Here is a 25,064-nt window from a genome sequence, read left to right as displayed (position 1 = left end):
TAGTTCTGGGACATATTGTTGCAGAAAGCTGTCCTGAACACACTCAAGAAATTCGTCACCTTTCTAACACGGACCCGTCTACTTATCCCAATCAATATGAAAGTTAAAATCCCCCATTAAAACCACTCTGCCATTGCTACATGTTTGTCTAATCTCTGCATTTATACATTCTGCCACTTCACAGCTGCTACCATGGGGCTTATACACTACAGTCTTAAATCCTTTTCTATTTCTTAATTCTACTCATAGGGTCCCCACTGCCTGTTTACCTCTCATTATATCCTCTCTTATCATTGAAGTAATTTCATCCTTAATCAGTAAGGCTGCTCCTCCCCCTCTACTAGTTTCCCTAACCTTCCTATAGACCTTATAACCTGGTATATTCAGTTCTCAGTCCTGACCGTCTTGCAGCCATGTCTCAGTAATGGCTGCCATGTCGAAGCCTCTAAGTTGAATTTGCGCTTGCAATTCAATCAATTTGTTCCTTATACTCTGTGCGTTTGTATAAAGAACACTTATTTGGGCCACACACCCTAACCTGTCCTTCAGATCTTATGCTGTTTTTCTCACACATTTCTTATTTCTCTCTCTTAGTTTAATTACTTTACATCTTTTAATTTTCCCTTTACCTGTAGTGCCTAAAGCACAATTTCTGACTATCACTCTACTCTCTTCCTTTTCGTTTGTTTAGAATTATTAGTTATACTACCTTTTCCACCCAAGGTTTACCCCCCTCCCCCCCACCTCCAATTACTAGTTTAGAGTCCATGTGACGGCCCTATTTATCCTTTCCGCTAGGACCCTGGTCCCAGCCCGGTTCAGGTGGAGCCTGACCCAGTGGTGCAGCTCCTTCCTGTCCCAGTACTGGTGCCAGTGTCCCATGAAATGGAAGCCCTCCTTCCCACACCACTCCTTCAGCCACGTGTTCAACTCCCTAATCTGCTTATCCCTACACCAATTTGCACCTGGCTCGGCTAATAATCTAGAGATAATAACCCTTGAGGTCCTGTTTTTTAATTTAGCTCCTAGCTCCTGATACTCTCTGAACAGGACCTCTTGTCTACTCTTTCCTATGTTGTTGGTCCCAACATGGACCACAGCGACTAGATCCTCCCCCTCCCTCTCCAATATCCTTTCAAGCCGGTTCGAGATGTCCCTCACCCTGGCACCAAGTAGGCAACATATGGGACTCTTGATCCTGCTTACAAAGGATGCTATCTGTCCTCTTAATTAATGAATCTCCTACAATTACCACATCATGCTTCTCCTCCTCCTCCCCTCTTTGGACAGTCTCCTGCTCCAGGGTGCCACGGTCAGCATTCTGGCTGACTTTCCGACAGTCTTTATCCTTATCCTCACAGGTAGCGAGTACATTGTACCTGTTGGATAGGATCAATTTCTACGGATCCTCGTTCTCTATCTCACCTGGGTTCCCCTTACTCTGTACACTATCGGTCACATCAACCCCGTTCTGATCCTGTACCTCCCTGCGAGGTGTGACCGAGGTCTGGAACAAACTGTCCAGATACTCCTCCCCCTCCCTTATGTGTCAGAGTGTCTTCAACTCGCACTCCAACTCAATGACTCTGAACTGGAGAGATTCGAGGGGGAGACACCTACTGAAGATGTTCTCTCGGGACATTCTCGATGTCCACAAACTCCCACGTACTGCAGTCCAACCTGCTCTGCCATATCTTAGTCTATATTTATTTATAGATAATTACTTTTTAGTCTGTTTTATTTTTTTTTCACTTTTTTTCTTTTAAATTTAGCACCTCCTTCCCCTCTACAACTAATTCCCACTCTCACCAAATTCTCAAGTTCCCACGGTTCATGATATGCTCTCTTTGCGATGCCCACCCTGTGCTTCAGCAGATAACCTTCTACTTTATACACCTTCTGAAAACAGCACTTACAACTGCTCAATCAGCTGATCAGCTGATGTACATAACTGATCCACACCAGTTTTACACCATTAACATTCCTCTACCCCATGCAAAAGACCAGAGAATGCAAGTGTCCTGCATTCACAACAATTTTGAACGGGCGTAAATTTACACAAAATTTTAGGCGCAGCGGGACTCGATGTCACTATTTCTGGTGTCCTGACCAATATTTATCCCTCAACCAAAATCACTAAAACAGATTATCTGGTCATTTATCACATTGCTATTTGTGGGACGTTGCTGTGCGCAAAATGACTGCTGCGTTTCCTACATTACAACAGTGACTATACTTCAAAAGTATTTCATTGGCTGTAAAGCACTGAGGTTGTGAAAGGCGCTATATAAATGAAAGTTCTTTCTCTATAGCAATTTGTTTAGCAATTTTTAAATTGCTTACTGAGATATGTGCTGTATTTTCTATATCTTTGAATGCTTTTTTATGGCATCAAAATCTGTTAAGTTAAAAAGAGAAAAGGTTCCAAAATTGCATTTTCTTAAACATGTTGCTTAATGTGCATGACTGATGATTTGATGGCTTCAAACTTTAAACATCAATAAGATAAAGAGGGACTTAAAGAAGGGAGATGGCATATGTTCCACACATTCCTTGGGCCCCAATTGTTTATTCTGATATCCACCTGTTTTTGCCGGTTTATACGTTTATATGCTAATCCGATTCTCAGAAAATTTGGGTTTAAATTCCCATCAGCAAGATCAGCATCAAAATCGACATAAATTTCGGCGTAAACGCAATCTAGGAAATTCCTGGCCGATATTTGGGTGATATAAAAATCCAAATAGAGTCAGATGCTGCAGATGAAGTTGCGTGGTGATACTTGGTAGAATTTCTGAAGAAATGTCCATCAGTCTGCAGGTAATTGTTTCAAATGCTCATCTCATTCTTTTTCTCCCCTCCTCCCACCACAGTTAGATCTTTCAATTCCAATACTCAAATCAAAGTGCAGCCCTCAGGGAACAACAAGACCTTATTTTTTAATTCATTCATGGGATGTGGGCGTCGCTGACAAGGCCGGCATTTATTGCCCATCCCTAATTGCCCTTGAGAAGGTGGTGGTGAGCCGCCTTCTTGAACCGCTGCAGTCCGTGAAGTGAAGGTTCTTCCACGGTGCTGTTAGGTAGAGAGTTCCAGGATTTTAACCCAGCCACAATGAAGGAATGGTGATATATTTCCAAGTCGGGATGGTGTGTGACTTGGAGGGGAACATTCAAGTGGTGGGTTCCCATGCGCCTCCTGCCCTTGTCCTTCTAGGTGGTAGAGGTCACGGGTTTGGGAGGTGTTGTCGAAGAAGCCTTGGCGAGTTGCTGCAGTGCATCCTGTGGATGGTACACACTGCAGCCATAGTGCGCCGGTGGTGAAGGGAGTGAATGTTTAGGGTGGTGGATGGGCTGCTTTGTCCTGGATGGTGTCGAGCTTCTTGAGTGTTGTTGGAGCTGCACTCATCCAGGCAAGTGGAGAGTATTCCATCACACTCCTGACTTGTGCCTTGTAGATAGTGGAAAGGCTTTGGGGAGTCAGGAGGTGAGTCAGTTGCCGCAGAATACCCAGCCTCTGACCTGCTCTTGAAGCCACTGTATTTATGTGGCTGGTCCAGTTAAGTTTCTGGTCAACGGTGATCCCCAGGATGTTGATGGTGGGGGATTCGGAGATGGTAATGCCGTTGAATGTCAAGGGGAGGTGGTTAGACTCTCTCTTGTTGGAGATGGTCATTGCCTGGCACTTGCCTGGTGCGAATGTTACTTGTCACTTATCAGCCCAAGCCTGGATGTTGTCTAGGTCTTGCTGCATGCGGGCACGGACTGCTTCATTATTTGAGGGGTTGCGAATGGAACTGAACACTGTGCAGTCATCAGTGAACATCCCCATTTCTGATCTTACGATGGAGGGAACATCATTGATGAATTAGCTGAAGATGGTTGGGCCTGGGACACTGCCCTGAGGAACTCCTGCAGCAATGTCCTGGGGATGAGATGATTGGCCTTCAACAAACACTACCATCTTCCTTTGTGCTAGGTATGACTCCAGCCACTGGAGAGTTTGCCCCCTGATTCCCATTGACTTCAATTTTACTAGGGCTCCTTGGTGCCACACTCGGTCAAATGCTGCCTTGATGTCAAGGGCAGTCACTCTCACCTCACCTCTGGAATTCAGCTCTTTTGTCCATGTTTGGACCAAGCCTGAAATGAGGTCAGGAACCGAGTGGCCCTGCAGAACCCAAACTGAGCATCGGTGAGCAGGTTATTGGTGAGTAAGTGCTGCTGAATAGCACTGTGGACAACACCTCAGCACAGGAATCTGGTGCAGGCCAGATTTGTTGGTTAGTTCCATCATGACTGAGCAAAGCTTGACTTTGCTCCATTTATGTGGGGCAATGGCACATTTCTTTCCTTGCTATGTTGAGACTGTGCCTTGCTCTTTGGTTCCTGCACATCACTCATGGCTACAGGACCACTGTTTTACAAGAACACAGAGCCTCAGTCTTGCTTTGCCACATCCCACCCCGCAAAGCCAGAGATTAGCCACAGCACACTCACAATTACAAACTTCTCCATTGTACGGTTGAGTGAAGTGATGGTTCTCTCCTTCTCAGCATTCTGTATCTTCAGCCTCTCCATGGCAACAGATAACTCATTAATCCTGAACAGGAACACAAGATATAACAATGGAGTTCATGGATGTCAGATGAAAACTTTTCTTAACAAGTTCGATGTACTTCACCTAAATTGGAACAGCGAAAAAACTTCTGGAGGTTTTATTCAGGGGTTGGAAATTCCACTATTCTAATTATTTTTTCTTTCCTTACACCTTTGTTCGAATCATATAGCACTGGAGGCCATTTGGCCCATTGTGTCTGTGCCGGCTCTTTGAAAGAGCTTCCCAATTAATCCCACTCCTCTGCTTTTTCCCCATAGCCCTACAAATTTTTCTCTTCAAGAATATATTCAATTCCCTTTTGAAAGTTACTATTGAATCTGCTTCCACCATCGCTTTAGGCAGTGCATTCCAGATCCAGAACAACTCACAGCGTAAAAAAAATTTCTCATCTCCCCTGCAATTCTTTTGCCAATTATCTTAAATCTGTGTCCTCTGGTTACCGACCCTCCTGCCAGTTTCTCTTTATTTGCTCTGTCAAAAGCCTTCATATTTTGAAGACCTCGATCAAATCTCCCCTTAACTTTCTCTGCTCTAAGGAGAACAATCCCAGCTTCTCCAGTCTATGAGTACCCTCATCCCTGGTACCATTCTAAGAAATTTCCTCAGCACCCTTTCTAAGACCTTGAAAACCTTGTTAAATGCCTTGGGGCATTTTCTTTCTATTTTAAAGGTGCTATATAAATGCAAATTGTTGTTGATTAAGTTCTGCTTTTTTGGATCAGGACCTGGAGAGAACTCCTTGGACCTGTGGAGTAAATTGAATTGCTGGCTTGCCAGCTGCTTCCACAAGAGGGGGTTTAAATTATCAACTGGCTCTGTGAGGCCCTCTCGTGGCATAAAAACACACTACTACAGCAATACAACCTCAAAATTCCTGAGCGGAGCGGAAGTATTAAGCTTAGTCAGGTCTTGGACTAGAATGCCCAGAAAAGTATTCCGCATCTCTCCTTTTATTGGGGATCTCTGAGGTCTGTGATAAAGGCAGTGATGAGCATCAGCACACAATGTCACAGTGCGAAGCCCACCTGAGAACGGCTGGTTGGAGCGAGGGATTTGCTTTAATGCGCCAACCTCGAGTATCTTTTCCGGTCACTCTGCTGCATCTCAAGGTGGTGTGTTGCAAATGTGTGGAATCTATTAAAAATTATTCCCTGAGAATGATGGACAATGTTATTAAAACACTGTCACACTGGGATAGAATAATGGAATCATGGAATTTTACAGTGCAGTAGAAGGTTATTGAGCCCACTGTGCCAGCGGCAGCTCCCTGATAGAAATATTCACTTAGTCTCGTTCCCCTTTCCCTTTCCCCATACCCTTTTACAGTGTTCTTTTTCAAATATTATGGATTCTGCTTCCACCACTGCTTCTGATAGGACAGTCCTAATAACCCTCTGTGTTAAAAAAAATAAATTCTATCCTTTCCCTTTATTCTTTTGGTAATGATCTTAAATTCATGCCCCCTAGTTACTGACTTACTGACCAGTGGAAATAGGTTTTGCCTCTTTAGCTTATTGAATCGCTTTGTAATTTTGAGCACCCCCAACAGATCTCCTTGTAACCGATTCTCCTCATAACAAAAGCCTCTTTCCTTGGTATCATGTAAGTGAATCTCTGTTGGATCCTCTCCATCACCTTGACATCCTTCCTAAATTAAGGTGCGTAAAACTGGACTAACTGAAGTATACAATCTTTTTAATATTTTACATGAACAGCTGACTCGTGAATGTTTCCCTTCAATGAAATTAAAATGGAACGTAGGAATTGCTAGACAAAAAAAGACCAAGGTCCATCTAGTTCGCCTTCTACCATTCTGGTAGTCGCATGATACAACGATAATGGAGTTGTTGACTAATCATGGCAATCAACCTCTATCAATTAGTCTACAATAGACCCAGACATGGCACAAGAACAGCATCGCCACAGGGAGTAGCGGAGGCAGAGATCATGATATCTTTGAAGGGAAAATTGGATAAATGTTGGAAGTAGAGCAAGACGCAGGGCTATGGGGAGAGAGTGAGGCACTGGCATTAGTTTTGGATTGCATTATCAAAGAGCCCAGACAGGCACGAGGGACCAAATGACGTCCTCCTGTGCTGTAAATGTTCTAAAAACAAGCAAAATGCTCCGATCGCTTTCTATCTACAGCCTCAGCTACGTTTAAACAAAATGGCAATCATGCCTGCTCCTGGATAGGGCAACCTTCAAGTTCATAGAGTGTATTAGGGACTGTTTCTTAGACCAATACATCAGGGAACCAACCAGGGAACAGCCCATTTTGGATCTGGTAATGGGTAATGAAACAGGATTAATTAATGATCTCAAAGTAAAGGATCCCTTGGGAAGCAGTGATCATAACATGACGGTGTGCGGACAACACAGTGTGAACTGAGAGTTTGGTAAGTGTGGGAGTTTAAGGGTTAATCTCTTTAAAATCTAGTGCATATTGCTTTCAACTGTTTAAGTTCAATTGCTAGCAACTGTTTAAGTTCAATTTTAAAGTTTACATTTTTAAGTTTCTGTCAGGCTTCAGCAGAGAGAGCTGCTGTAGCAAGTTAATTGGTTAGCTAGATTAAACTGGTACCTGAAGGTGGGGCAGGCCTGACTCATCTGAGTCACAAACTGTAGAAATACAGGGGCTTGTCAGTGCAACAGTAGGGTGTGTGGACAACACAGTGTGAACTGAGAGTTTGGTAAGTGTGGGAGTTTGGTGAAGTGGGGGAAGGAGGTGCTACTTTGCCTTGCTTTTCCTAACTTTTTCCCCAGAGCGGCAGTGGACCTGAGAGTGGAAGACTGAGATTGGGGAATAAAAGCAGCAGCAGGCCTGCAACAAGAGAAAACTACTGTGAGACGTCACAGGTGAGGCAGGAGAGTCCGAGAGGTGAGCACAGTATAAAAGGAGAGACCTAGAGCGGGAGGAGAGTCTGAGAGTCTAAGGCAAGTCATGGCAGCACAGCTCGCACCCGTGATATGCTCCTCCTGCACTATGTGGGAAGTAATGGACACGACCAGTGTCCCTGGCGACCATGTGTGCAGGAAGTGTGTCCAGCTGCAGCTACTGGCTAACCGCATTTCGGAGCTGGAGCTGCGGGTGGATTCACTGTGGAGCATCCGCGATGCTGAGACTATCGTGGATAGCACGTTCAGTGAGGTGGTCACACCGCAGGTAAAGATTACACAGGCAGAAAGGAAATGGGTGACTGCCAGGAAGAGTAAAAGGACTAGGAAGGTAGAGCAGGAGTCCCCTCGGGCCATCTCCCTCTCAAACAGATATTCTGCTTTAGATACTGTTGGGGGAGATGGCTTATCAGGGGAAAGCAGCAAGAGCCAGGTTCGTGGCACCACGGGTGGCTCTGCTGCACAGGAGGGGAGGAAGTAGAGTGGGAGGGCTATAGTGATAGGGGATTCAATTGTAAGGGGAACAGATAGGCGTTTCTGCGGCTGCAAACGTGACTCCAGGATGGTATGTTGCCTCCCTGGTGCTAGGGTCAAGGATGTCACGGAGCGGCTGCAGGGCATTCTGGAGGGAGAGGGTGAACAGCCAGTAGTCGTGGTCCATATTGGTACCAACGGCATAGGTAAAAAAAAAGGGATGAGGTCCTGCAAGGTGAATTTAAGGAGTTAGATGAATTAAAAAGCAGGACTTCAAAGGTAGTGATCTCAGGATGACTACTGGTGCCACGTGCTAGTGAGTATAGGAACAGGAAAATAGACAGGATGAATGCGTGGCTGCAGGGATGGTGTAGGAGGGAGGGATTTAGATTCCTGGGACATTGGGACCAGTTCTGGGGAAGGTGGGACCTGTACAAGCGTGACGGGTTACACCCGAGCAGGACTGGGACCAATGTACTCGCGGGGGTGTTTGCTAGTGCTGTTGGGGAAGGTTTAAACTAGAGTGGCAGGGGGATGGGAACCTGAGCGGGGAGTCAGAAGGGAATAAAGTTGAGAGCAGCAAGAGAGGGGATGACCCAGGGGAAATCTACAATACAAATAGTACATACAGTTGTTCAAGAACAAGTGAAAGGGAAAAGCGTAGAGCAGCGGAAAGAAAGTGTACTTTAGGCACAACAGATAAAATAAAAACTAGAAGGCGTAAGGTGATTAACCCAGCATCAAAGCTGTGGCAGGGGGTTGGGAACCTGAGCAGGGAGACAGAGGAAAGCATGTCAGGAAGGGACAGAAGGTATGGAGTAAAAGGTAAAGTGTTAAAAAAGGAAAAAGCAGGAACTAACTGTCACAAAACATATTTGAAAGTTCTTTATCTGAATGCACGTAGCATTCGTAACAAAATGGACGAGTTAATGGCACAAATAACTACATATGGGTATGATCTTGTGGCCATTACAGAAACATGGCTGCAGGGTGACAACGACTGGGAATTAAATATGCCAGAGTATTTAACAATCAGGAAGGACAGGCAGGAAGGAAGGGGAGGTGGGGTGGCTATGTTAATAAAGGAAGGAATCACTGTAATACTGAGACATGATATTGGGACAAAGGATCAGGATAATGAAACAGTTTGGGTAGAGATAAGGAATAATAAGGGGAAAGAAACACTAGTGGGCGTAGTATATAGGCCTCCTAATAGTTGCAACTCTGCTGGAAGAAGTATTAATCAGGAATAGTTGGGGCATGTAATAAGGGAACAGCTATAATTATGGGGGATTTTAACTATCATAGTAACTGGACAAATCAAATTGGGCAGGGCAGCCTTGAGGAAGAGTTTATTGAGTGTATTAGGGATGGATTTCTTGAGCAGTATGTCACTGATCCTACAAGGGGGCAAGCAACCTTGGACCTGGTGAATAGTGGTAAATAGCGAGGAGGATAGCCTCAGTCTGCAGGACGATATAGATGGGTTGGTCAGATGGGCGGAACAGTGGCAAATGGAATTTAACCCGGAAAAGTGCGAGGTGATGCACTTTGGAGGGACTAACAAGGCAAGGGAATACACAATGAATGGGAGGACCCTAGGCAAGACAGAGGGTCAGAGGGATCTTGGTGTGCAAGTTCACAGATCCCTGAAGGCGGCGGAACAGGTAGATAAGGTGGTAAAGAAGGCATATGGGATACTTGCCTTTATTAGCCAAGGCATAGAATATAAGGGCAAGGAGGTTATGATGGAGCTGTATAAAACACTGGTTAGGCCACAGCTGGAGTACTGTGTGCAGTTCTGGTCGCCACACTACAGGAAGGATGTGATCGCTTTGGAGAGGGTGCAGAGGAGATTCACCAGGATGTTACCAGGGCTGGAGCGCTTCAGCTATGAAGAGAGACTGGGAAGATTGGGTTTGTTTTCCTTGGAGCAGAGGAGGCTGAGGGGGGACATGATTGAGGTGTACAAAATTATGAGGGGCACAGATAGGATAGATATTAAGGAGCTTTTTCCCTTAGTTGAGGGTTCTATAACAAGGGGACATAGATTCAAGGTAAAAGGCGGGAAGTTTAGAGGGGATTTGAGAAAGAACTTTTTCACCCAGAGGGCGGCTGGAGTCTGGAACTCACTGCCTGAGGGGGTTGTGGAGGCAGGAACCCTCACAACATTCAAGAAGCATTTGGATGAGCACTTGAAATGCCATAGCATACAAGGCTACGGACCAAATGCTGGAATATGGGATTAGAGTAGACAGGGCTTGATGGCCGGCGCGGACACGATGGGCCGAAGGGCCTCTATCCGTGCTGTATGACTCTATGACTCTATGACTGGTCCTGTGTAATGAGCCAGGATTAATTAATAATGTCCTAGTTAAGGATCCCCTTGGAATGAGTGACCATAACATGGTTACGTTCCATATCCAATTAGAGGGTGAGAAGGTTGGTTCTCAAACAAGCGTACTGAGCTTGAATAAAGGAGTCTATGATGATATGAGAGCGGAATTGATTAAAGTGGACTGGGAAAATAGATTAAAGGGTAAGATGGTACATGAGAAGTGGTGTTCATTTAAGGAGTTATTTTACAACTTTCAAAAAATATATATTCCACTGAGGAAAAAAGGGTGTAAAAGAAATGACAGCCATCCGTGGCTAAGTAAAGAAATTAAGGATCGTATCCGACTAAAAACAAGGACATATAAGGCAGCCAAACTTAGTGGGAGGATAGAAGATTGGGAAGTCTTCAAAAGACAGCAAAAAGTAACTAAAGGATTGATTAAGAAAGGGAAGATAGATTATGAAAATAAATTAGCAAAAAATATAAAAACAGATGGCAAGAGTTTCTATAGTTATATAAAAAGAAAAAGGGTGGCTAAGGTAAACGTAGGTCCCTCAGAGGATGAGACTGGGAAATTAATGGTGGGAAACATGGAGATGGCAAAAATGCTGAACAAATATTTTGTTTCAGTCTTTACGGTAGAGGACACTAAGAATATCCCAACACTGGAAAAACAGGGGGCTCTAGGGAGGGAGGAGCTAAATACGATTAAAATCACTCAGGAATTGGTACTCAGTAAATTAATGGGACTCAAGGCGGATAAATCCCCTGGACCTGATGGCTTACATCCTAGGGTCTTGAGGGAAGTGGCAGCAGGGATTGTGGATGCTTTGGTAATAATTTTCCAAAATTCTCTGGACTCGGCAAAGGTCCCGGCAGATTGGAAAACTGCTATTGTAACACCCTTATATAAAAAGGGTAGTAGGCAGAAGGCTGGAAATTATAGACCAGTTAGCCTAACATCTGTGGTGGGTAAAATTTTGGAGTCTATTATTAAGGAGACAGTAGCGGAACATTTGGATAAACATAATTTAATAGGACAAAGTCGGCATGGCTTTATGAAGAGGAATCATGTCTGACAAATTTGCTTGAGTTCTTTGAGGACATAACGTACAGGGTGGATAAAGGGGAACCAGTGGACGTAGTGTATTTAGACTTCCAGAAGGCATTCGACAAGGTGCCACATAAAAGATTATTGCTCAAGATAAAGAATCACTGGATTGGGGGTAATATTCTGGCATGGGTGGAGGATTGGTTATCTAACAGGAAGCAGAGAGTTGGGATAAATGGTTCATTCTCGGACTGGCAACCAGTAGCCAGTGGTGTTCCGCAGGGGTCGGTGCTGGGTCCCCAACTCTTTACAATCTATATTAACGATTTGGAGGAGGGGACCGAGTGTAACATATCAAAGTTTGCAGATGATACAAAGATGGGAGGGAAAGTGGAGAGTGAGGAGGACATAAAAAACCTACAAGGGGATATAGACAGGCTGGGTGAGTGGGCGGAGATTTGGCAGATGCAATACAATATTGGAAAATGTGAGGTTATGCACTTTGGCAGGAAAAATCAGAGAGCAAGTTATTATCTTAATGGCGAGAAACTGGAAAGTACTGCAGTACAAAGGGATCTGGGGGTCCTAGTGCAAGAAAATCAAAAAGTTAGTATGCAGGTGCAGCAGGTGATCAAGAAGGCCAACGGAATGTTGGCTTTTACTGCTAGGGGGATAGAATATAAAAACAGGGAGGTATTGCTGCAGTTATATAAGGTATTGGTGACACCGCACCTGAAATACTGCATATAGTTTTGGTGTCCATACTTAAGAAAAGACATATTTGCTCTCGAGGCAGTACAAAGAAGGTTCACTCAGTTAATTCTGGGGATGAGGGAGTGGACATATGAGGAGAGGTTGAGTAGATTGGGACTCTACTCATTGGAGTTCAGAAGAATGAGAGGCGATCTTATTGAAACATATAAGATTGTGAAGGGGTTTGATCCGGTGGATGCGGTAAGGATGTTCCCAAGGATGAGTGAATCTCGAACTAGGGAGCATAATCTTAGAATAAGGGGCTGCTCTTTCAAAACTGAGATGAGGAGAAACTTCTTCACTCAGGTTTGTAGGTCTGTGGAATTTGCTGCCCCAGGAAGCTGTGGAAGCTACATCATTAAATAAATATAAAACAGAAATCGACAGTTTCCTAGAAGTAAAGGGAATTAGGGGTTACGGGGAGCGGGAAGGAAATTGGACATGAAGCTGAGTTCGGATCGGTCAAGGCCCTGTGGGTGGCGGAGCGGGCCCAGGGGCTGAGTGGCCGGGTCCTGTTCCTACTTCTTGTATTCTTTAGATTTGAGGTTAGGATCAGATCAGCCATGATCTTATTGAATGGCGGAGCAGGCTCGAGGGGCCGATTGGCCTACTCCTGCTCCTATTTCTTCTGTTCTTATGATAGAATTTCACATCCAGTTTGAGAGCAAGGATCTTGGGTCTGAAACTACTGTATTAAACTTAGATAAGGGCAATTATAAAGGAACGAGGGCGGAATTGGCTAAAGTGGACTGGGTAAACAGATTAGATGGTATGATGGTGGATAAGCAGTGGCAAACATTTAAAAAGATATTTTATGACTCGCAACAAAAATATATCCCTGTGAGGAGGAAAGACTCCACAAAAAGGTTGGCATAACCATGGTTAACTAAGGAAGTCAAGGATGGTATCAGGTTAAAAGAAAAACCATACAACATGGCAAAGATTACTGGTCAGCCCGAAGATTGGGAAAACTTTAAAAAGCAGCAAAGGATGACTAAAAGAATAATAAAGAGGGAGAAAATAAATTATGAGAGTAAACTAGCGAGAAATATAAAAACTGACAGTAAAAGCTTCTACAAGTATATAAAAAGGAAGAGGGTAGCTGAAGTAAACACTGGTCCCTTGGAGGATGAGACTGGGGAAATAATAATGGAAAAGCAGGAAATGGCAAAGGGATTGAACAGATATTTTGTATCTGCCTTCACAGTAGAAGATACTAATAACATATCAAAAATAGTTGAAAATCAAGGGGCAAAGGGGAGGGAGGAACTAAAAACAATCACTATCACTAAAGAAAAAGTACTAGGTAAACTAATGGGTCTAAAGGCTGACAAGTCCCCTGAACCTGATGGCTTGCATCTGAGGGTCTTAAAGGAAGTGGCTACAGAGATACTAGATGCATTGGTTGTAATCTTCCAGAATTCACTGGATTCTGGAAAGGTCCCAGCGGATTGGAAAACTGCAAACGTAACAACCCCTATTCAAGAAGGGAGTGAGACAGTAAGCAGGTAACTATAGACCAGTAAGCCTAACATCTGTCATTGGGAAAATGCTAGAATCCATTATTAAGGAAGTAGTAGCAGGACATTTGGAGACTCATAATACAATCAAGGAGAGTCAACGTGGTTTTATGAAGAGGAAATCGTGTCTGACAAATTTATTAAAGTTCTTTGAGGAAGTAACTGGCATGGTGGATAAAGGGGAACCAATGGATGCAGTATATTTGGATTTCCAAAAGGCATTCGATAAGGTGCCACATAAAAGATTACTGCACAAGATGGTGTTGGGGGTAATATACTGGCATGGATAGAGGATTGGCTAACTAACAGAAAACAAAGTCGGGATAAAAGGATCATTTTCAAAATGGCAATCTATAACTAGTGGGGTGCCGCAGGGCTCAGTGCTGAGGCCTCAACTATTTACAATATATATCAGTGACTTGGATGAAGGAACAGAGTGTCTTGTGGCTAACTTTGCTGATGATACAAAGATAGGTGGAAAAGCAAGTTGCGATGAGGACACAAAGTGTCTGCAAAGGGATATTGACAGGTTAAACGAATGGGCAAAAATTTGGCAGATGGAATGTAATGTGAGAAAATGTGAAGTCATCCACTTTGGGAGGAATAATAAAAAAGCTAAATATTATTTGAATGGAGAAATACTACAAAATGCTGCGGTACAGAGGGATCTGGGTGTCCTCGTACATGAAACACAAAAAGTCAACATACAGGTGCAGCACGTAATCCGGAAGGCAAACGGAATATTGGCCTTTATTTCTAGGGGCATGGAGTATAAAAGCAGGGAAGTCATGCTACAACTGTACAGGGTGCTGGTGAGACCACACCTGGTGTACTGCGTACAGTTCTGGTGCCCTTATTTAAGGAAGGACATACTTGCATTGGAGGCAGTTCAGAGAAGGTTCACTAGGTTGATTCCGGGTATGGAAGGGTTGTCTTATGAGGGAAGATTGAACAGGTTGGGTCTATACTCATTGGAGTTTAGAAGAATGAGAGGAGATCTTATTGAAACATGCAAGATTCTGAGGGGATTCGACAGGGTAGATGCTGAGAGGATGTTATTCCTCATGGGGGAATCTAAAACTAGGGGACATAGTCTCAGAATAAGGGTTGCCCATTTAAGACGGAAATTAGGAGGAATTTCTTCTCCCAGAGGGTCATGAATCTTTGGAATTCTTTACCCCAAAAAGCTGTGGAGGCTGAGTCATTGAATACATTCAAGGCTGAGTTAGACAAATTTTTGATCAGCAAGGGAGTCAAAGGATATGGGGAAAGGGCGGGAAAGTGGAATTGAGGTAAAAATCAGATCAGCCATGATCTCACTTGAGGGGCCGAATGGCCTACTCTTGCTCCTATCTCTTATGCTCTTATGGTCTTATGGTCAACCCCTCAACCCCCTCTCCCCCTTAAAATGGTATACTCCACTACAGTAATTCAAAATCAAAATCCCATTCATTTCAACACACAATTTTTATTTCCATGAAGTCAATGGGGAGAGATGCAAAACGAGCTGCCGATTCGCTATAACCCGTTTTACACTATCGCACAAAGTCAAAATCTATCCCACTTGGTTCACTCGGTTTTTACTAAGGAAATGTTGTTTTCTTGTAAGTTCTATTTGTTCAGATAACTACTTTACCAGTTCTCGCTGCAGACGGGCTCATTTTGAACATTGTTGTCAATTACTGTTATTTCTACGGTTGACTGAATTACAGAGAGTTAGATAAGATCACATTTTGGGATAGTTTAATGTTGCTCACCTGTGGGTACCTGCTTCGAATCACTATTCAAGGGCCCCCACTAGAGAAAGTACATGTGTACAGATTCCAGATAATTTTAGTCTGCTTTCACAAGAAGGGGTAGATTTTTATTTCCATTAGTCAGTGGAATTATAAATCACTAACATCTGTATTACACTATCACACAAAGACAAGATCTACCGTAAGCAGTGGGGAATAATAGAGAACAACTTTCCCTCCTGAAAACACTAAAGCTGAGAGAAGAATCGAATCACAGAATTTTACAGCACAGCCAGTCTCCACATAGTCCCATTCCCCTGCCCTGCCTCTTTCTTTTTAAAAAATATTGATCCACATCTCTTCAAAGCTATTATGGATTCTGCCTCTACTACAGTTTCCATGTCTTAATATCCCTCTACATAAAACAATAATTCTCCTTAACCTCTCTCTTCATTCTTTCAGGGGTGATCTTAAATTTGTGCCCCCTATTGCGAGCAAAAGAACATACAAAAACGTCGGACAGGGAAAGGCCAGCTGGTCCATCTCGTCTGTCACCCAATTTTAAAATTCTCATCCTTGTGTTCAGATCCCTCCATGGCCTCACCCATCCTTATCTCTGTAACCTCCTTCAACTCTACAACCCTCAGGAGAAACCTGCGTTCCTCCAACTCTGGCCAATTGTGCATCCCCCACTCCCTTTGCCCCATCATTGGCAGCCGTGCCATCAGTCTTCTAGGCCCTAAGCTCTGGAACTCCCTCATGCCTCGCTCTCCACCTTTAAACCCACCTTAAAACCTACTTCTTTGACTCCTGTCACCCGTCCTAATATCTCCTCCTTTTACTCTGTGTCAATCTTTGTCTGATTACAATCCTATGAAACACTTTGGGGCATTTTCCTACGTTAAAGGCACTATATAAATGCATGTTATTCTTGTCCCATACAATTGTGATGTCTTATGCATTGGGTCAAGAGACTCCATACCCACTAGGTGCCATGTAGCTTCCTGGGAGAGGAAAAAAAAAAAATCAAAAAACCAAGGTCAATTAGGTGAAAACAAATCTAGAAAATTCCTCTCCAATTCATCCAAGTGATCAAATATAGTCCAGGAGACCACATTGATCATGACTTATATTAATTGGTACCTACCTCTTGTATGATGCGATCTCCACCCCAGCCAGGAACTGGTCCAGCTCTCTCTTGAAGGCACACAATGAATCAGCAGGTGTATCATCGGAATGCTGCCCACCAGATCTGGGCTCTACTGCAGCACAGACATATGGGATGGAAGGGACCCCACCCCACCCCTACTATTATGGCTCCTAAGTATGAAATTCCGACAGCACAAAATAGCCAGAGCCTACAAGTTACTAATCAGTTAATAGTCTTGGACACTTAATTAATAGTCTCGACTAGTTAATAGGGATGGAGCAGGGTGGTTGACATGAGACCTAGAAAGGTCAAGCTAGTACTCAAGATATGCCCTTCAAAGACTGGAATTAAGGTGGACTGTTCAAGAAACACACCTAAAGACTTTACCTGTGTTACCGCCGCGTGAACGGTCACCTACCGCGCGTGGAGCTCTGCCTTGTCCGCATCACACTTGCTCTGCAGCTGGATCATCTCTTTGACCTTGTCGCGGAGCTGCTGTTCGAGCCGTCCGCTTTGCACTGCGTGCTTCTCCAGGGTGGAAGTGGCGCTCGCCTGAGACAGGCGTAAGTTGGAGTCCAGGTTCAGGCAGGCAGTCTGCAGACGTCGTGTTGTCCGGTTGACTTCAGCCTTCACCTCCACAAGGCCCCTGGGGGGGAACAAACACACAGACCCTTAATCATCTCACCCCCAATACAGCACAAAGGCAATCAGTTTTAGTGTTTGTCAAAATCAAGGAATGAAACTCCAAACCATGTCCCCCCTGCCCCGCCACCCCACCCCTGGTCCCCGTCCCCCTCCCCCATCCTCCTCCCCTGCCATGGCTCAGCAAATTTAGCCAGTTAGCAGCAGAGATATACAGAATGATTGAGGGGATGGAGGGATTGGGTTATGACAAGCTGCTTCACCTTGTCCAATACAACAGAACCAGAGGAAATGGCCTGCACTTGAAGGGGGTAAATTCAAAACTAATCTGCGGAAACTTTATTTAGATAAATCTATGGAACAGGCTACCCGGGAAGACGGTGGAAGCAGTTAGTATTGATTTATCCAAATACAAATTAGATAAGATTTCTTCCAGAAAATAATATTTTGGGATACAATACATGAGTAATTTGAGACATGACCTGTGGTAAGTGTCACATGTTTGGGAGGAACAGGTGACTTTGTTCCTATGGTTCCCAAAGCTCTCCACCACTGGGGTTTTCCTCGCCTTATGTCTGGGTCTGTCGTAGACTAATTGATAGAGATTGATTGCTATGATTAGTCAACAATTACATTATCGTTGTATCACGTGACCACCAGGATGGTAGAAGACGAATTAGGTGGACCTTGGTCTTTTCTCGTCTAGCAATTCATATGTTCCTATCCAGAAGGTCCCGAGTGTTGTGCTGAGTTAACTGATGCTGGTCAGGAATTACTGCAATTCACCCCAATGCCCCAAATTAAGGAGGATTTCCTGTTCCTGATATTGTTAAGCTCCTTGCTGTTAACGTGCTCTGGTCCCATCTGTCGGCTCACAGCACTTACCGCTCCGTCCCGCTCCTCAGATCGGTGAGTTCGCAGCGGACCGTAGCCACCTGCCGCCACAACGCCAACAGCCTGCCGCGCTCACCGCAGAGACGTGAGCTGTAGGTCTGAAAGAAGCAAGAGGCAAAAGGAAAAGTCTTGTTTTTTTGGCACCTTCTGCTTGTTTCAACATTTCTGTTCAAAGGACAACGAACATATGTCTTGTTGAAGTCACTTTAACTGATCTGTATTAAAAGCCCTTAAAGGAGCCTGCATGTAGATTTCAAGTAAAATTTTTGGGACGGATAAGGGGGGTAATTTTCCAATTTCACGCTGTTGGCCCATATCGTAAATTCGGCATGTGCTGAGTCTGATTTTATGCTCCCTACGGGATCACAAAGTTTGAAAATCTCCCCTCGAGTCTCCAATGGGCATGGGCCCACAGAACAAAAGTGCAGTGAAGTGACATCGAAGGGCCAATTTTATAAAGACATTCTCCCAGCGAGGATCCTCGCCCACTGTGAGCATACGTCGGGAAATCACAGGCGCACTCCCCACAAATGCGGTGCATTTCTGCCAGAAACCTTGCTCACCAGGTGCGTGAGTTGGTTTTCCATCCATTCACTTCAAATCATATAAGCGGCCCTTAAATTGCAGCCTCATTCAGAAGGACCACAGGGTTGCTCACGGGGGTGAGGGGGTGCGGAAGGGGACGACCAAAAATGTCTTGTTGCTGCAGCAGGAAGTGTTTTTCTGAGGTCAGGGGGGGTTGAGGCATATTGTTGGGGCAGAATCAAGGAAAAGGTTTCTCTCCATCATCCAACTGTGGTATACATGACCCAGGGAGTGTTTGACACTAGCACTGGGAATGGGAAAGTGTACCATTCCCCAGCACTAACATCCATCACTACAATCAGCACAATATAAAACTGACTGGGAAAAACAATAAGGAAAGAGTTAGTTTGGACTCCCACTGTGGGTCCTCCTATTATAATCCAAGCAGATCATTTCATAGGTAAGGTTGCCATAGCAGCATTTTTGCTTTGTGACTTATAAGACTGTCCATGGGGATTGTGTAGAAATGGGAAAGCGTGATGCCATTCACTAATGTCATAACAAACAACTACCTCCTGTTCAAACCGCTGCTTCATTTCTCTGTGTGCAAGTTCATCTCCAGCTTTGCTGAAATCAGCTGAGATCTTACGGATATCCTCGCCAAGCCTCTGATTGGCTGCGTTGGCCTGTTCCAGTTGCTCCCGCAACATGGCATTGACCTGGGTCAGGCTGCTGCTTCTGTCAGAGAAATGAAACCCCATCACATTCTGAACTGAACTGAAACCCCATCACATTCTGAACTGAAATGAAACCCCATCACATTCTGAACTGAAATGAAACCCCATCACATTCTGAACAGAAATGAAACCCCATCACATTCTGAACAGAAATGAAACCCCATCACATTCTGAACAGAAATGAAACCCCATCACATTCTGAACAGAAATGAAACCCCATCACATTCTGAACTGAACTGAAACCCCATCACATTCTGAACTGAAATGAAACCCCATCACATTCTGAACTGAAATGAAACCCCATCACATTCTGAACTGAAATGAAACCCCATCACATTCTGAACTGAAATGAAACCCCATCACATTCTGAACAGAAATGAAACCCCATCACATTCTGAACAGAAATGAAACCCCATCACATTCTGAACTGAAATGAAACCCCATCACATTCTGAACTGAACTGAAACCCCATCACATTCTGAACTGAAATGAAACCCCATCACATTCTGAACTGAAATGAAACCCCATCACATTCTGAACAGAAATGAAACCCCATCACATTCTGAACTGAAATGAAACCCCATCACATTCTGAACTGAAATGAAACCCTATCACATTCTGAACTGAAATGAAACCCCATCACATTCTGAACAGAAATGAAACCCCATCACATTCTGAACTGAAATGAAACCCCATCACATTCTGAACAGTAATGAAACCCCATCACATTCTGAACTGAACTGAAACCCCATCACATTCTGAACTGAAATGAAACCCCATCACATTCTGAACTGAACTGAAACCCCATCACATTCTGAACTGAAATGAAACCCCATCACATTCTGAACTGAAATGAAACCCCATCACATTCTGAACAGAAATGAAACCCCATCACATTCTGAACTGAAATGAAACCCCATCACATTCTGAACTGAAATGAAACCCTATCACATTCTGAACTGAAATGAAACCCCATCACATTCTGAACAGAAATGAAACCCCATCACATTCTGAACTGAAATGAAACCCCATCACATTCTGAACAGTAATGAAACCCCATCACATTCTGAACTGAACTGAAACCCCATCACATTCTGAACTGAAATGAAACCCCATCACATTCTGAACAGAAATGAAACCCCATCACATTCTGAACTGAACTGAAACCCCATCACATTCTGAACTGAAATGAAACCCCATCACATTCTGAACTGAAATGAAACCCCATCACATTCTGAACAGAAATGAAACCCCATCACATTCTGAACTGAAATGAAACCCCATCACATTCTGAACAGAAATGAAACCCCATCACATTCTGAACTGAAATGAAACCCCATCACATTCTGAACTGAAATGAAACCCCATCACATTCTGAACAGAAATGAAACCCCATCACATTCTGAACTGAAATGAAACCCCATCACATTCTGAACAGTAATGAAACCCCATCACATTCTGAACAGAAATGAAACCCCATCACATTCTGAACTGAAATGAAACCCCATCACATTCTGAACTGAAATGAAACCCCATCACATTCTGAACAGAAATGAAACCCCATCACATTCTGAACTGAAATGAAACCCCATCACATTCTGAACAGAAATGAAACCCCATCACATTCTGAACTGAAATGAAACCCCATCACATTCTGAACTGAAATGAAACCCCATCACATTCTGAACAGAAATGAAACCCCATCACATTCTGAACTGAAATGAAACCCCATCACATTCTGAACAGTAATGAAACCCCATCACATTCTGAACTGAAATGAAACCCTATCACATTCTGAACTGAAATGAAACCCCATCACATTCTGAACAGAAATGAAACCCCATCACATTCTGAACTGAAATGAAACCCCATCACATTCTGAACAGAAATGAAACCCCATCACATTCTGAACTGAAATGAAACCCTATCACATTCTGAACTGAAATGAAACCCCATCACATTCTGAACAGAAATGAAACCCCATCACATTCTGAACAGAAATGAAACCCCATCACATTCTGAACTGAAATGAAACCCCATCACATTCTGAACAGAAATGAAACCCCATCACATTCTGAACTGAAATGAAACCCCATCACATTCTGAACTGAAATGAAACCCCATCACAGTGATGTTACAGCTCTACAGAGCTCCAGTTAGACCACATCTGGTGTACTACATTCAGTTCTCAGCACCACACCTCAGGAAGGATATATTGGCCTTGGAGGGGTTTCACCAGAATGATACCGAGGATAAAAGGGTTAAATTATGATGACACTGCGTAGTCTAGTCTTGTATTCCCTTGAATATAGATGATTAAGGGATTATCTAATTGTGATGTTTAAGATGATTAAAAGATTTGATAGGGTAGATAGAGAGAAACTATTTCCTCTGGTGGGAGAGTCCAGAACAAGTGGACACAACCTTAAAATTAGACCGAGGCCATTCAGGGGTGATGTCAGGAAGCACTTCTTCACACAAAGGGCAGTGGAAATCTGGACCTCTCTCCCCAGAAAGCTGTTGAGGCTGGGGGTCAATAGAAAATTGCAAAACGGAGATCGATAGATTTTTGTTAGGCAAGGGTATTAAGGGTTAGGGAACCAAAGCGGGTAGATGGAGTTAAGATACAGATCAGTCATGATCTAATTGGATGGCGGAACAGGCTCGAGGGACTGAATGGCCCACTCCTGTTCCTATGTTCCTTTTTTCACATACTATTTCCTGGCTCAAAGACAGACTTAGGCTTCTCTTAATACTGCCCTGGAGGCCACTGCCAGGAAACACCAGGTTGTGGCCTGGGTGGACTCACCCTCTGAATGTTCCTGTGATATATTCTCACTTGCATGGTTGAGGTTAGGTTCTCTCCTGTGTTTGGGTTGGATGAAGAAGAGAGAGAATCGTCCGACTCATGGGTGGAGGTTAGTGATTGTGATGAGTCACGAATGGATGAAGTTGGTGTTTGTACTGACTGGTGGAAAGTGAGGTTGGTAATTGTAAACGTGATAAAGAGGGGAAGATGTGATTTTGCTGACTCATGGAGGGATGAGATTGCTAATTGTGCTGGGTTATGGAGGGGGGAGGTTAGTCATTCTGCTGACTCATGGAGGGAGGCGGTTGGTGATTGTGCTCACTCATGAAGAGAGGAGGTTGGTGATTGTGCTGGATCATGGAGGGAGGAGGTTGGTGATTGTGCTGGATCATGGAGGGAGGAGGTTGGTGATTGTGCTGGATCATGGAGGGAGGAGGTTGGATGTGCCGGATCATGGAGGGAGGAGGTTGGTGATTGTGCTGGATCATGGAGGGAGGAGGGTGATGATTGTGCTGGATCATGGAGGGAGGAGGTTGGTGATTGTGCTGGATCATGGAGGGAGGAGGTTGATGATTGTGCTGGAACATGGAGGGAGGAGGTTGGTGATTGTGCTGGATCATGGAGGGAAGAGGTTGATAATTGTGCTGGATCATGGAGGGAGGAGGTTGGTGATTGTGCCGGATCATGGAGGGAAGAGGTTGATAATTGTGCTGGATCATGGAGGGAGGAGGTTGGTGATTGTGCCGGATCATGGAGGGAGGAGGTTGGTGATTGTGCTGGATCATGGAGGGAGGAGGTTGGTGATTGTGCTGGATCATGGAGGGAGGAGGTTGGTGATTGTGCTGGATCATGGAGGGAGGAAGTTGATGATTGTGCTGGATCATGGAGGAAGGAGGTTGATGATTGTGCTGGATCATGGAGGGAGGAGGTTGATGATTGTGCTGGATCATGGAGGAAGGAGGTTGATGATTGTGCTGGATCATAGAGGGAGGAGGTTGGTTGTGCTGGATCATGGAGGGAGGAGGTTGGTTGTGCTGGATCATGGAGGAGGAGGTTGGATGTGCCGGATCATGGAGGGAGGAGGTTGGTTGTGCTGGATCATGGAGGGAGGAGGTTGGTTGTGCTGGATCATGGAGAGCGGACGTTGCTGAATGTGGTGGCTGATGGAATGGGGAGATTTGCCATCATGTTTTGGAGGTAGAGCTACGCAAGATGTAAGAATCGGTTTTTGCTGCAATTAGTGCTACCACTTAACTACTCTGGTGCTGAAAGATTTTGTAATATCCATTAATGTTATTGTTTACAATGGGCTGCTAAAGGAAAGACAACCATCATGTACTGCACAATTACAATTTTCAAAAAAGCTAAATTTAATAGAACACAGAACATAGAATATAGGAGCAGGGGTAGGCCATTCGGCCCTTCCAGCCTGCTCCAACATTCAATATGATCATGGCTGATCCTCTATCTCAATACCATATTCACGCTTTCTCCCCATACCCTTTGATGCCTTTTGTGTCTAGAAATTTATCGAGCTTCTTCGTAAATATATTCAGTGACTTGGCCTCCACAGCCTTCTGTGCTAGAGAATTCCACAGGTTCACCACCCTCTGAGTGAAGAAATTTCTCCTCATCTCAGTCCTAAATGTCCTACCTCGTATCATGAGACTGTGACCTCTCGTTCTAGACTCCCCCAGCCAGGGGAAACATCCTCCCTGCATCCAGTCTGTCTCGCCCTGTCAGATTTTATACGTTTCAATGAGATCCCATCTCATTCTTCTAAACTCGTGTGAATACAGGCCGAGTCGACCCAATCTCTCCTCATATGACAGTCCTGCCATCCCAGGAATCAGTCTGGTGAACCTTCGCTGCACTCCCTCTATGGTAAGTGTATCCTTTCTTAGGTAAGGAGACCAAAACTGCACACAATACTCCAGGTGTGGTCTCACCAAGGCCCTGTATAACTGCAGTAAGACATCCTTGCTCCTGTACTCCAATCCTCTTGCAATGAAGGCCAAAATACCATTGCCTTCCTAATTGCTTGCTGCACCTGCATGTTTGCTTTCAGTGACTGGTATACAAGGACACCCAGGTCCCTTTGTACATCAACATTCCCCAATCTATCACCATTTAAATAATACTCTGCCTTTCTGTTTTTCCTTCCGAAGTGGATAACTTCACATTTATCCACATTATACTGCATCTGCCATGTATTTGCCCACCCACTCAACTTGTCTAAATCACCTTGAAGCCTATTTGCATTCTCCTCACAACTCACAATCCCACCTAGATTTGTGTCGTCAGCAAACTTGGAAATATTAAATTTGGTTCCCTCATCCAAATCATTTATATATATTGAGAAATACCTGGGGTCCAAGCACTGATCCCTGCAGTACCCCACTAGTCACTGCCTGCCATCCCGAAAAAGACCCATTTATTCCTACTCTCTGTTTCCTGTCTGTTAACCAATTTTCAATCCAAGCCAGTATATTGCCACCAATCCCACGTGCTTTAATTTTGCACACTAACCTCTTATGTGGGACTTTATCAAAGGCCTTCTGAAAATCCAAATAAACCACATCCACTGGTTCTCCCTTTTCTATTCTACCAGTTACATCCTCAAAAAACTCCAGTAGGTTTGTCAAACATGATTGGCCTTTCATAAATCCATGTTGACTTTGTTTAATTCCGTTGATATTTTCTAAGTGTCCTGTAATCACATCCTTTATAATACACTAGCATTTTTCCTACTACTCATGTTAGGCTAACCGGTCTGTAGTTCCCTGTTTTCTCTCTCTGTCTCCTCTTTTAAATAGTGGGGTTACATTTGCCATCCTCCAATCTGCAGGAATTGTTCCATAATCTATAGAATTTTGGAAGATGACAACTAATGCATCCACTGTTTCCATGGCTACCT

The 25,064-nt window shown here is 44.1% G+C and overlaps 1 protein-coding gene across 1 annotated transcript in view; it reads right to left on the bottom strand.

Annotated features, from left to right (window-relative positions):
• The window catches only part of crocc2 (ciliary rootlet coiled-coil, rootletin family member 2), a 274,117-nt gene that overhangs the window by 154,316 nt on the left and 94,737 nt on the right, over positions 1-25,064 (bottom strand). The window contains exons 7-10 of the mRNA XM_067994800.1: positions 19,174-19,339; positions 18,068-18,174; positions 16,959-17,186; positions 4,506-4,602 (exon numbers count right to left, since the gene is read on the bottom strand). Of these exons, the coding sequence (XP_067850901.1) occupies positions 4,506-4,602; positions 16,959-17,186; positions 18,068-18,174; positions 19,174-19,339 (598 nt within the window). The remainder of the gene's footprint in view (positions 1-4,505; positions 4,603-16,958; positions 17,187-18,067; positions 18,175-19,173; positions 19,340-25,064) is intronic.

The sequence above is a fragment of the Heptranchias perlo genome, chromosome 13 (genome assembly GCF_035084215.1).
Source record: "Heptranchias perlo isolate sHepPer1 chromosome 13, sHepPer1.hap1, whole genome shotgun sequence".
In the NCBI taxonomy this organism is placed as follows: Eukaryota; Metazoa; Chordata; class Chondrichthyes; order Hexanchiformes; family Hexanchidae; genus Heptranchias; species Heptranchias perlo.
This window is presented reverse-complemented; position numbering and strand designations above follow the sequence as displayed.